The 13,409-nt window shown below is 43.0% G+C and overlaps 1 protein-coding gene across 1 annotated transcript; it reads left to right on the plus strand.

The window, feature by feature from the left end:
- The first annotated feature begins 517 nt into the window (after nt 1-517).
- On the plus strand, nt 518-11,529 carry LOC104627919 (fatty acid desaturase 1-like). The gene is made up of 12 exons (XM_010296327.1): nt 518-736; nt 3,871-3,981; nt 4,436-4,633; nt 5,681-5,782; nt 5,974-6,102; nt 7,995-8,052; nt 8,467-8,543; nt 9,032-9,129; nt 9,489-9,585; nt 10,728-10,807; nt 11,007-11,132; nt 11,478-11,529. Exons 1-12 carry the CDS (start codon nt 518-520, stop codon nt 11,527-11,529), a joined length of 1,347 nt encoding a protein of 448 aa, XP_010294629.1.
- Nucleotides 11,530-13,409: the final 1,880 nt, after the last annotated feature.

The following is a 13,409-nucleotide window of genomic DNA, read 5'->3' on the forward strand; positions in this document are numbered from 1 at the left end:
GCGGCCACTGAATGTTTGCTGCAGAAGAGCTGCCCACAGCCTTCCTCAGATTTCTCTTCTGGCTAACCCCCGTAGTGACTCAGCAGTATGGAAGCAACTTCACAGCTTACCTTATCCAGCTCCTCATGCTCTGTGAAGGTGCTCACTTCGTAGCTGTTGCTGTCATTTTGCCATCCGATTTAACAGATAATCTCCCTAAGTTTTTCTATTTACGCATGTTTGTACTCACAGCTCTCAGAAGTAATCAGACCTTCCGAAGGCAGCTCAGGAAGGGCAAGAAGGAAGAGCGCTTTTATTCAAGGGTGTGTCGAAGTGGCTGGTGTGAGCATGGAAGAGGAGGGAGCTGTGGAAGGGTGTGTTTGGGCAAGGGGAGCCAACCAGCCCTAGAAGCACAGGGAGTGGCTTGGAGTGGGACTGTATAACGGGCAGGCTGAGATGGTTCACCCTCTGCCTGGACACAGTGCTGCAAAGCTTAGACTAGTGAATCTGAGAGCTGGCTGCGCGTCTACCGGCACAGATGGCTCCACAGACTGGCTCCACGGAAAAGGAGACGCGACCTGTTTCAGCCTTTCTACAGCTTTTCACTTGGGAAGAGATCAGAATCCACAACGGCCGTGGTCAAGGTCAGGAGCAGTGGCTGGTGATCGACAGGAAGGTTTATGATGTCAGCAAGTTTTCCAAACAGCACCCTGGAGGCAGCCGAGTTATTAGCCACTACGCTGGGCAAGATGCTACGGTAAGGTCTAGGAGGACAGTGGAGGAAGGTGGCTCCGTTGCCGGGGCAGGATGACGTGGTGGGACTCCAGTGGATAGTGCTTGTGGGAGCTGGCACTGCGCTCGGGCGGATAATGTAGAGGACATGTCTGTGCCATCTGTAAAAATGCCCTTCTGGTTGCCTTCAAGGCCAGAGTTACCTGCCATGCAAAGTTTAAAGCTTCGTTTAGGTCCATTATACCCTGCCGTAAACAAAGCTATATCCATGCAGGTCGTCTTGCCACTGGGCAGGATCAGGCAAGCCGTCCTCCAGGTGCCCGAAAAGTGTCTCCGTTGCAGCAGCGAGAAAGGGAAGAGGGCAGGAAGCAGTCTGCTCGGCGCGCGTTTTTACTTCAAAGGCGGCTCTTTCAGAGTCGTATGGGTGTGATCAGTGATAAGCAAATGACAACCGGCGATAGAGCACGGGTAGATGGATAGGTAAGACGGATAAGGAGGAGGTAATATCCAAACATGAAGTAATTTCGGGGGCGGTGAAGCAGGAGAAGGGGGTGCTCAAGGAAGTGACACGATTTTGTTACAGGCAAGTGGAGAAGAAGAGTCTTGAGCAAAAAGGCTATTTCAAAGAAGGGGGAAAAAGCAATAAAATACAGAAAAGATGACAGAGAAAGCAGCAGAGTGACATTTGGCTGCAGAAGATGAGGAAAAATTCTACAAAGAATCACTATTAGAAAACAGATTTTCCAGAGGTTCCTGCAAAATTCTTTGATTTAGAGGATTTCTCTAGCTTGTTGCTTGTTGACAGAAATAATAAACTCCAGGCAGATCTTGCAGGCTGTTTGCTGAAAGTAGATACTGAATTTCTGAATAGTCAGGGGTATGTGCATTAGACGCATGACCAGGATTAGGGCATAAACTCGTGATGGTGGGAGACCAGGATTTAGTTCTTGTCACGACAAGACTTTCTGAGTTCAAGGAAGTTGCTCAGCTTGTCTCATTCCTCAGGTTTCAGTTTGTAAAATGGAATAGCACCTCCTAACTCATGGCCCAAAATGGATCAGATTGCTTGTTTTTCACATTTCATTCCTTTCTCCCTACTTGAATCTGAGGCAGAAGAATACCTAGTGTTCTCAAGGGAAGAAAAAGAAGGCTTCTGAGTCTCCTTGGTTTTCTTCTCTAGCTCACTGGCAGACGCAGCCCTGTATTAGAGAGAGGTGTCCGTTACGCAGAACCTGCGTAACGCGGTGTGAGGTTGCTGCACCAAGAGCTGACTGAAGGAGGACACTAATCCTGCCCACCAGCCACCGCCAGCTCTCTCGCCAACCTGTCACCTTCCCCGTAATTCCGTCCCAGTAAACTTCGGTGTGCGCTAATTCACTGTAGTCGCCTCTAAAGAGGAGTTGAGCGTGCTGAAAGTCTTTTTTTTTTCTTTTTTTAAAATGAAAGCTATGTTTTTACTTAAAGATGAATGTGCCAATTTTAAGTCAACGCAGCCCTTCCGGATGGTGCTTTGTGCCGCGCTGCGACGGGCGTGCTGCAGCAATAGAGACACACGTTGAGGCTGCCACTCTTAAGAACGTAAGACCAGCCATACCAAGCCGGTACAGAGATCCCCGTAGCCTGGTGCCGTCTCCCGCAGTTTCTGTTGCCGGGCTTGCACTAAAGGAGTCAAGGAACACAGAGTGCATGGAAGGATTTGTCCCCACGCTGTGTCCTCCCAGCTTCTGCGGCCACCAGTGGAAGGACTTGCATTTAGATTATTATGCTTTATAGTCACCCAGGGGTTTTAACCGCAGTGAATTTGAATGAGTTTAAAGAATGACCTTCGATCCTACTTGTATTTATTATTACAGTTTCTCTTTCCTCATTATTACTTTTGTACATTCTAAACCGACCTCCTGATAATCTCATTATTGTGTTATGAAAACAGTGAATAAATTTTCCATAATTTTCTCAACGGTACTTATGGGTTTTTAAAACTCTTTAACTTGTTACCTCTTTTCCAAGGCGGTCTTCTAGTATGAAAGCTGTTCCAGAGCTGTATTCATCTTTTTTTTTTTTTTTTTTGCTATGTATAGTTGTACTACACCCCATAGAAGACAGAAGGACCAGAGCTACATGCAGTAATCAAGATTGTGGGTACACTGTGGGTTTATGTTGCATCATAACTACATTCTTCTGTCTTGCTCTCAATTTTTATTCTGCTAATCTTTCTCATTCCTTTTGCTTTTGAAATGCTGCTAGGCTCATATATTCTGAGAAATACGCACTTTTACAGAAAAGCAGGACTGGAAGGTGCCTCAGAAGACCATCTGGTACATGACTCTGCCTCAAGCCAGGATCCAGGATTTTTTTCTAAGTACTCTTGACCACTATAGAGCTCATAATTGCATATAGATGGTGAGAATTATCTTCCTTCCTGAGTATGGTCAGCCTCTTTACCTTTCTTCTGGAAAATCGACTGAGGACCTGAGCTAAAGAAGAGCTTTGATTTATCTGGAATTTCACCCTTTATTCCATAGTTTATATTTGATTTTGAAACCGGTATTTTAAATGGTTCTTGGACAGCTCTGTTTGTGTCACTAGTGTCACCCAGTTCCCCCAAACATCAATCAGTCTGAAAACTTACAGGGAACTGTAAGAAATAGCCAGTTAGTGCTGCTGTGTGTGGAGCTTCAGCATATATTTCCTATGGCCCTAGTGTAATAAAGACGGGATTTTAAAAACATCATCCTAAAAAAACATCATGGCAAAGACACACATCATTCATTGACGTGTCTTCCTGCTCCTGGGTCCCATCCATAGGGCAGGGCTGCTGGCTGGAGCCTTCTAGGGAAGGACTGTGCTGAAACAGGCAGATGAAAGAGCATGTTTCCCTCTGCAAAGAGTTTTTCATCAAACACTTTCATGTTTATTGCCAGCCTCGCCCAGGTACTTTTGTGAAATCTAGTTTCTTGAAACTTCTCCAGCTTCCTTGGGCCAAGCTCCAGCTGATGGCAAAGAACTACAGGAGCAGCCAAAGGGACAAAAATCCAAAAGTCTCCGGACAAAGGAAACTGGATTCTGTATTATATCAAAGCCCTGGAAAAAAGTCGAGGCTCCGCATCTGGTGTTTATTCACGTACTCTTTCTTACCCCATTCCTTTGTGTGTTTCTCAGGATGCCTTTGTAGCATTTCACAAAGATGTGTCTCTGGTGAAAAAATACTTGAAAGCTCTGCTGATTGGGGAGTTGGCACCAGATCAACCCAGCTTTGAGTCTAATAAAAAAGTGAGTGTCCTAGAATCCAGCTGTGGGAATGGCTTGGGGTTGAGCATGGGAGGAGAAGGAAAATAAGAGAGCTAGCAGAAGTAAATTCTGAACCAGCACGCCTGACACTGTACTGTGTGGCTGGGTGGTGGGGAGGCAACTGGCAGCAGTCATGCGTGGAAACATGCACTGTCCCAGAATCCCTAAATCCACACCTGGGTGTGGGGAAGGAGCCCCAAAGCCCCAGATTCCGCTCAGTTCTTCCCAGTGTGATGTCTCAGTTAACAGAGCCTGCCAGCAACTTGTTTTACGGTGTCAAAGCAAAGCCAAGATCTGTTGATCTCGTGCTCGTTTTTGCACAGAGACCCCTCTGATAGAATATCTCCACGGAATTCCATGGCTGCTCTGGGATTCCTGGGTCTGCTATGCTACCTTTTCAAAGTAGGCAGTGCATTAATTCTCACTTTACCCACAGAAATCACTTCTAGAGGATTTTCGTGAGCTGCGCTGCACTATTGAGAAGATGGGACTTCTGAGGCCAAATTACGTCTTTTTCTTCCTGATTTTCCTTCACCTTCTGGTACTGGATGCTGCATCCTGGCTCGTGATCTGGTACTTTGGGATATCCTTAGTGCCTTTCCTGGTCGGCATTGCACTCTTCACCATTGCTCAGGTAAACTGCTGACAGCTGTTGGACACTGCAGACGTGTTTGGTTCTTCCAGACGGAGAGGAGTAATGGAACGCTCGCGTCCCAGTCATTGCTTTACCGCCTCTTCTCAGATCCTGTAATCTGGCTGAAGACAACAAGCACGTTCTACATCACAATTTTTGTTGCCGCCAGCAAATCTAGTTTTGCTGACAAGCTGCTCCCTGGGGTTGGTGGGGTGTTGTGGAGCTGGCAGTTTCACAAGGTGGGGTGAGCTGATCGAATCACTTGCCCCAGCCGAAGAGGGAGTATTTCATTCTCAGCTCCACTTTTGGCTCCATGTTCCTTCTCTTTGCTTGACTGAGGGCTTTGGTGTTTGTTGGGTCCTTTGTGAGCCAATTACACTCATTAGCCCTGAATATTTTTCTGCTGGTTTAGTAAACTGAATCATAGAAGGGCAGGATACATGTCAGGGTCGGTGTAGGGAAGGAGGGAACAGGGCTGTGTGGCCCTTAGGTGGGAGAAATTGGAGGGTGAGGGGAGGAAGAAGGCAAAATTTTCTCAGTAGTGCGGAAACCTTAGGTTTGCTCAGACATCCATGGAACAAGTGCAAAGTAACTAATTTTTAAAAAGTAATCTGTTCTATCATCTGCCTAATATCTGCTAAGACAGATATATTCCCCAAAGAGCATCCTTGTATTTCCATGGGAATATGAACTGCATTGAAGCTATGGATTCGGAAATTCTTACACTTCCTGGTGGTTACTTGGAAATTATGTATTTGTGATAGGAGCAAAAGACTTCCATGCTGTAGCAGTCAAATTACTTGTAATGATGCTTTTCTGCTTTCGCTTTAGCTGCTACAATAAAATTGATATCAGGTGTTGAGCAGCTTTAGTGGACAGTCGCCTGGAAGGAAGTTCTCAGCACTGAGCACGTAAGACAGCAGGTAGTGTTTCTTCCCCAAACCAGAAGGAAGATGCACTCACACTATTAAGTTACAGAGACTCCCAAGGCAAATTAATGCAACGCCGCTGCGGTTCGGTTTCCTCAGTGATCCTTCTGTCTTCCAGATCCAGATGGGCTGGTTCCAACATGATCTGGGGCACTGCTCTGTCTTCAGGAAGCCTAAATGGAATCGACTGCTGCAGATTGTTGTGATAAACCTTCTGAAGGTAATTGTCTTATTGTGGGAATATTCTCTGGGGCTAATCTGGACTAAGCAACGAATGGGAGTGTCCCGACATTCCGGCAATATCGCCTGTGAGGGAAGAGTAGTGCAGCCGTCAATAGTAGGGGGATAAGCAGTGATTTAATTGTTGGTGGTGGTCGAGTTTGAATCCCCGGTCCTTAACTTTTCCTGCAGGGGTTACCAGCCAGCTGGTGGAATCACCTGCACAACCAGCACCATGCCAAACCCAACTGCTTCCGCAAAGACCCTGACCTCAACATGCACCCTCTCCTGTTCAGCCTGGGAAAGACACTTTCCATGGAGGTGAGCATGGGGACGGCTGGAGAAGCCAAGAGCCATTGGGAGAAAAGATTTTAAAGACAGAAAGCCATAGAGTGAGGTATGATCATAATCCAGATTATGCCTTTCTGCATAAACTCATGGTCATTTCCAAAGTGTTCCAGGGTCTGAGAGTCTCATGTACTGACTGGTTATTACGATGCTTAGGCACCAGCTCCTGAGAAGCAAAGTCTTAAAACCAGTGCTTAAGTTCTCTGTGTCGCCAGAAGAGCAGGCTGGGCACCTTGAAGGCAGTCCAAAGAATGAATCAGTCCACTTGCATTAGTGTTAGATGTTCTTAGTGATGACAGTGAGTCAGATGTTCCCTCTGGGTCCTTTTGCCTATGGGAGCTGTTTGGCACCTAGATCCTTCAGGACCAGCATAGCTGCTATGCGCAGAACACAAGTGTAGCAAATTATTTCTTAATCACAAATTCTATGGCTTTCACAAAAATAAAAACCATGAACAGGCCCTTATGATTTCTGACATCATCAGGATAGGCAAGGTCTCTTTTGCCTTTTCTTTCTCTGGTAATTCTCTTTACTCACAGGGTGATGAAATGGCCTCTTCGCTAGTTAACCAGCCTCTTGAAAGAACATCTCACTCTCCTTTAGTTGGTAATAAGCAAAGACTTTACAGCTCTCCAAGGCATGTGGAAAATTCCAGCTCTTCTTTCTCAGAATGACTCCTGTAACGAGAATTTATACAAAACATTTATTCATAGAAAACTGTTAGCTGCAACAGGGAAGGATTTTGTTGGTGGTCTTCTGAAAGGTCTCTCATGGCTGTATGTTAGCATGAGCATCTAGAGTGGGCTGGCTGTGCTGGAGTGGGTTTGATGGAAGTGAAAATGTAGGAAATTAATTCCTGTATCTTCCTGCTTTTTAACAGAAAAAAAGTCAGGCACACTGTGGATGGGAAAAATGGATTTCAGTGGTTTCATTTAGTCCGGTTCATTTGTTTTGTTTCAGTTTTGATCCAGTGAAGACGTCTTTGAGGTGTTCAATTTTTTTTTTTTCCTCAGTGATAGGGGAGCTCTGGAAACAGTTTGCTTTACTTCCTTATTATTTTGTCCTTTGAAGAATCATAAGCACGAAATCTGCAGATGATGTTAAGAATCCTTTTGTGCAAACAGTGAAAAAATACACCGTGAAAAAATGAATTTATCGTGCTTTTTGTAAATATTTCATGTCTTCGCTGTTACATGTACTTGAAGGCAAAGTATCCGACAAAACAAAAAGGCAGATATCTTTATAGAGTATTTAATACTTTGATTTTGCAGACATTATTTTACAGTCACTCTAGAATAGCATCCAAATGCTTATGTCATTTCTGACCACTATCTATCATCTCCTCTATTAGTCAAAAATTTGGGAGGTCTGCATCCTACCTCATCTGATACATAAATTCAGATGTAGCTTTCACAAGCAAACTCATCCTGCATTTGTCACCCACCAAGTTTCCTGTCTTAGTTTTCTTCCTCCCTGAGCACCGATAGTCTCAGCACTCTACGGTGAATATGTGGAATTGGTTAGATTGGACTTTCATTACCATCACTAGAAACTTATCCTACAAAATTCAAATGACTTGTGAGCATTTTTGTGATGTTTGAACGTTTTTGTATCCTGCCATGAGTTTTGGAACTCTCCTAAAAAATGGCTCTGTTCTGACATCGGCATAACATTGATATCTGGATACAGAGGCTCAAATGAAATCTGCTTCTCTCCATTGCTTTGGCACTTCAGTACCTGTTTTTCAAGAACAGGGGTTGAATTAGAGCGATCAAGAGGTAATTCTCTTAGACAGGAATAAGAAATAACTTAGAAAGGCTCTCAGGTCTCCAACTGGCCCATTACAATATCTTTTCGTTTTTCAGCTTGGAAAAAAGAAGAAGAAGTTCATGCCTTACAATTATCAGCATAAGTATTTCATCTGTGAGTATCCCCGCGTGCTTGCAGTGCAGTAGGAACTTCACCTGAAAATCATGACTGCGTCTCCTCCCCAAAATAAAGGCTTTAAAGATAGTCCCGTTGAAGGCACATTAAACAAGGTTCATGTGAGGAGGAATTGCCCCTTGTGTCTGTGTTAGGATTATGCCATATTAGGCATAGGGGTGAATCAAGTGTGAGGAAGAAAGGGATGGGAAAGAAATGAAGAGGTGGTGAGATGAAAAGAGGAAGACACACATGAAAGTTAGTGTAAATGGAAGAGAGCAATTCTTCTTCCACTGGAAAGAAGAATCTTTCGTCTTACAGAAGATTTATGTAGGATTTATGTATTGTAAATTCTGTAGGATTTATGATGCAGTGGAATTATAAATGTCTCTCTGTTTTCATTCTTTCCTTCAGTATTGGCTCCACTTGCACTTGTACCCTTCTTCCAGCTGTCTATATTCTACTTTGCCATCAAGAGGAAAAAGTGGTTGGTAAGCACTACTTGCATTGTCTGGAACACTTTCAGAAAATGTCGCCTCTCTGCGGCTATATTAACCTTCACCTCAGGTGATTGTGGGGTTTAAGATAGAAAAGGCTGGTTCTAGGCTTGCTGCAGTAGCAACGCAGTCAATGGGCTCAGGGAGAATTTTTTAGAAGATGCTTTTTAGCCTCTTAGTAGCTGAATATAAGTTAACAGAAATTATTGACCTAGAGCGAGCGTGATTACAGGGCTGTTTGCTGGTCTTTAGTTACTGATGGTAAAGTCAGTGCTGTGGGAATATTCCAGGGATACACTCAACTTGAGGCAGAATGACGGTGTGGAGCTTACTCTTGATAAATAAGAGATCAATAAATAAGAACATTTTTTATGCTGCATTTCAAGTAAAGAGGAAAGGAGGGAGTGGAGAGAGTTCATCAATAACGGCTTATTTTCATCTTTTTTTTGTTGTTTCATTTGTCGTTTTTTTTTTTTTTACAGGACCTGTTATTGATTGTGTCTTTCAACATCCGCGTCTGTCTCATGTATATTCCTTTAATGGGATTTAACAATTTCATGGTGTACTACTGGCTGTCCAGGTAACACACAGCATGCCCAGAGTCCCCATGACTAGTATTTGTAAACAATATTGAGCTTCAATGGAAATAAATGAAAACTAGACATGTTCACTACAGTTTCCTCAGAAATAAGCGGTCAGCCAAGAAGGAGCAGTATAACTTCAGGCGGTGGTGGTGGTGGTTGCCCAGGGACATCTGCGACTACAAATGGAGTGGTTCTCAACAGAAACGCCAAAAGTTTGGAGCAAAGGGACAGGATAGAACATCCTGAATTATGTAAAAGTGCTCTTTTACTTAAGATGAGACTCGGGAAAGTGTTTTAATGGTAAATTTGGATGGGATTAGAAATATGATAAGTGTTTCTGTGTTTATCTGCCCAGGTACCTAGAGAGTACCTGGTTCATTTGGGTGTCACAGATGAATCACATTCCAATGGACATTGATTATGATAAGAACAAAGACTGGGTATCCACTCAGGTGAGAATCTCCTTTCTTCTGGAAGAGTGGGTCTGCAGTTCTGAATTATAGGGCAAAGACAACATTGTTCTTCTCTTAGCTTTAATGCTGTGTTAATGAGGTTTATCCTTGCCATTTGTTAAATAGACATGCATTTTGGTAGCAGCCAAAACTTTTAAAACTTTAGTTGGAAAACGAGATGTCTAGATTTTAAAAAAAAAATCCTGTATTTTCACTGAAAAGTTCTGACACATTTTTCACAGCACTTTTCCCTTCATATTATGAAAAAGTACTGATGGCATAACAGTCAATCTCCTTTTTAGGCCAACTAAAGAGAAGCAAAAAGTGGGACTGGATACCTTTATTTTTTACCTTACAGGTTACAGATTTACTGCAGATAAGATAAATCTGACAAAATTTAGGTCTGATAAAAATGAGCCCATAAATACAACTTTACTTACATCTATACCACCTCCAGTAGTATAGTCCCACGTAGTGGGTTTTAAGCATTTTTCCTTATATCAAGGAAAAAAGACCCAGACTGGTATTCATCTGACCAAATCTGGACGTCTACATCTGAACACCTGCTACATCAATTGGAGAGAAAGAGCCATTTCTAGAGCATGATTCGTCTTACTCTAAAATAGACATCTCAATCAGGCCAGAGGAAAGGCACCATAAAAATATCTGGGTTTTTGCATTGACTCTAAAGTGATGGGCTCAGCTGCAGGTTTCAAACTAAAGGTGTCTAAATTCGGTGAGGTGAAGCCCACACTCTGTTTGTCCTCATACTTTTGCATCTGACTCCACTTGTACTGGTTGGAGGAGGCCAGAAGAATGCTTTTTGTTTCGTTATTGGGCATCTTGTCTTTCCAACCAAGCAAAAGATGTGAGGAGAACCTCTTAAAAGCATCGCAGCCGGGGCTGTGGGCACAGAAGCTTTTCTTTCTGAGCGAAGAGCTAGCTAAATTAACCTATATCCTAACGAACCATTTCAATCTAGACTTTGTTTAATTCTTCAGGGCAATGATGGCTACAATTGCTGCCTCTAACTTGCCTTTTATGCTAGACCAGGGTGGGTAATGATTGCTGGGGTTCAATTATCAGACTTGCAGAAAAATAAAAGCTAAATCTTGTATTTCTGTGGTCTTCTTTCCTCCCAGCTCCACGCAACATGCAATGTGAAACAATCTTTGTTCAATGACTGGTTCACTGGGCACTTGAACTTCCAAATTGAGCACCAGTGAGTATCATTATGGGGAGAAGAGGGGGAATAATATGGGTCACTTAAATTGAGAAAGGCCATGTAGTCTCACGTGAAACCAACTCGGGAGACCGCTTGCTCTTCTTTGGGGGGAGGGCAGGGAAATATTTTGAGCAGAAGGAACTGAGGGTGATACAAGCAAATTCTTACAATAGCTGTCTCTCATTCCTTTCTGCAGCCTTTTCCCCACTATGCCTCGACACAACTACTGGAAAGCAGCTCCGCTGGTGCAAGCCCTTTGTGATAAGCACGGCATTGAGTACAAAAGCAAGACTTTACTGACAGCCTTTGTAGACATTTTGCAGTAAGTTTCAGTTAACAAGATAATTTTGCACTGTAATAGCATGCAAGTGAGGGGCATGGGCAACCATTTCAAATCAATATCTATGGAGAGATCAAACCTAGAGCTTATTTAGGTTTTTCTAAAGGCACTATTAATTTTCAAAAATTTTCAAAGTTTCAGAGATTATTTTCTCCCCCTTAAATCCTCTCAATTCATTCCCCGTAGTCAGACTTTGCTATGAGATGTCCGTGCAGTTTTTAATCCATTTTTTCCATTTACTTCTTTTTACATCGAAACTACAGTTTGCTTCCCATGAAGTTGAACGCTATCTCCCCATAAGCGATTTTTTACTTTCTGTTCTTGCAGTTCACTGAAGGATTCTGGGGAGCACTGGCTTGAAGCATATCTGCATGGATAGAAACCGGCAACTCTCAAAGGGAACCTCTTCACCAAAGAACCGCTGCAAAGAGTCAGCACAGACCAACAGTGTGTGTGTTTCTTCTGGTACAGAACCTTGGGAGCTGGTCAAAGCTAATTTCAGTAAGAATGGGTGGGAAAGTGAGTTAAAGATACATTTTTTCTTGTTCCAAACCACGAACCTCTATTTTTCCTGCTCTCAAACTCAGCATTTAGAGCCATGATGAACTGAGTCTTCAAACTGGGGAGAAGTAGCTCTTGAATCAGCTTGATCAATTTACTTCATCGGAGGTGCCAGCTTATGGAAAAAGTTTGAAAGGAAATTTTTCGTAGAGTCATAGAATCCTAGAATGGTTTGATTGGAAGGGACTTTTAAAGATCATGTATTTCCACCCTCCTGCCATGGGCAGGGCCATCTTTTGCTAGATCATGTTGCTCAAAGCCCCGTCCAACCTGACCTTGAATACTGCCAGGGATGAGACATCCACAGCTTCTCTGGGCAACCTGTTCCAGTGTCTCATCACCCTCATAGTAAAGAATTTCTTCCTAATATCTAATTTAAATCTACCTTCTTTCAGTTCAAAACCATTGCCCCTTGTCCTATCACTACAAGCCCTGGTAAAAAATCTCTCTCCATCTTTCTTATAAGCCCTCTTTCAGTATTGAAAGGCCACAATAAGTTCTTCTTCTTAGTGTTTTTGGCTCAGTGGGTCAGTGAAAATGGGATAGGACAAAGCAAACTGCAGCAAGTCAGGACACATTAGGTCAGGGGGGATCTTTAAGGGGTATTCTAGAATAGATAAAATAAGTATGCGAAGAACAAGACGGCCTGGGGTGTGTCCCCATCGCTATTGATCATGTGTACACTATGTGCTCTAACTGCTTCGGTGTTGTAACTAGTTCTGTTCATGGATTGCAAAGGGAGGCAGATAACTAGACGCCAACCTTTACACCTGTAATAGCTGGTTTGAATACAGTCCAAAGAGTCTGTATGGCATGTATTATTTATATGCATAAATGCATGTATATATTTTAATTGACTGGTGACTGTGCTGTCTGATTAGCTTTCTGACGTAGACCAGCTTTGAATAAGACACAGAAGCCTAGGCACTGAGGAGTAGGTGCAGATTGCAAAGGTATTTAGGGTACTCTTGTTTTTATTGAGTTTTATATATATTAATTATTATCTAACCACTTACTTCCCAGTGATTCCAAGGATCTGTGGGCATCTACATTGGTTGTTAGGCAATTAAGTACATTTATGGCTCTGTTTCTATATCCAGAAAAGGAATTAAATCATACCCAATTCTGTCATCCCATGCGGGCCTCTTTGGACCTTGCAAACTTTTCTTCTCTTTCAGCATCCCCAAGAACCAACTTCTTTTCTGGAACTCTGTCTTACCAGTTTTGTACCTGGTACATAGCTGTTTGGCCCCAAGAAGGACCTAGCCCCTCCATGCTTAAGGTCAAGGACAGCTTCTGCTAGTGGGAAGTGTAATGACCACCTGCGTAGAGGCACAGTAGCTCCCCGAGAACACTACTGGGTTTTGAGAGAGCCACCAAAATGAAGAAACTAGGAGTGGGCCTATAGTAGAATATTTTCACTGAAAGTGCTTTAAACTTGATGGGAAAGGTAAACTGTAAATGAGGAGAGATGAGCAGTGAATAACAGACAAAAGAAATAGAGGATGCCTGAAAGAACAAGGAGATGTGTGGGTATCAGTTATTATCAGGTGAAAAAGAAGGGGAAAAAAAGCTGAGTGGTCATAACATGATTATTTGGAAAAGCTAGAATACAGGAAAAAAGAAAGTATAAGAATATCAATAAAGGTCCTCTTCATGATTTTTAGATTGAAAGTCAATACCTGTTTTAGAAAGAGT

This window comes from Phaethon lepturus, unplaced genomic scaffold, assembly GCF_000687285.1.
Source record: "Phaethon lepturus isolate BGI_N335 unplaced genomic scaffold, ASM68728v1 scaffold16351, whole genome shotgun sequence".
NCBI classification, from domain to species: domain Eukaryota; kingdom Metazoa; phylum Chordata; class Aves; order Phaethontiformes; family Phaethontidae; genus Phaethon; species Phaethon lepturus.

Bases quoted from the DNA above. Each gene is read 5' to 3' on its own strand.
- LOC104627919 (XM_010296327.1), top strand. From the start codon at position 518: ATGGCTCCACAGACTGGCTCCACGGAAAAGGAGACGCGACCTGTTTCA. The intron at 4,634-5,680 runs GTAAACTGCTGA...TCTGTCTTCCAG, and splicing joins CACTCTTCACCATTGCTCAG to ATCCAGATGGGCTGGTTCCA. The intron at 10,808-11,006 runs GTGAGTATCATT...TCCTTTCTGCAG, and splicing joins AACTTCCAAATTGAGCACCA to CCTTTTCCCCACTATGCCTC.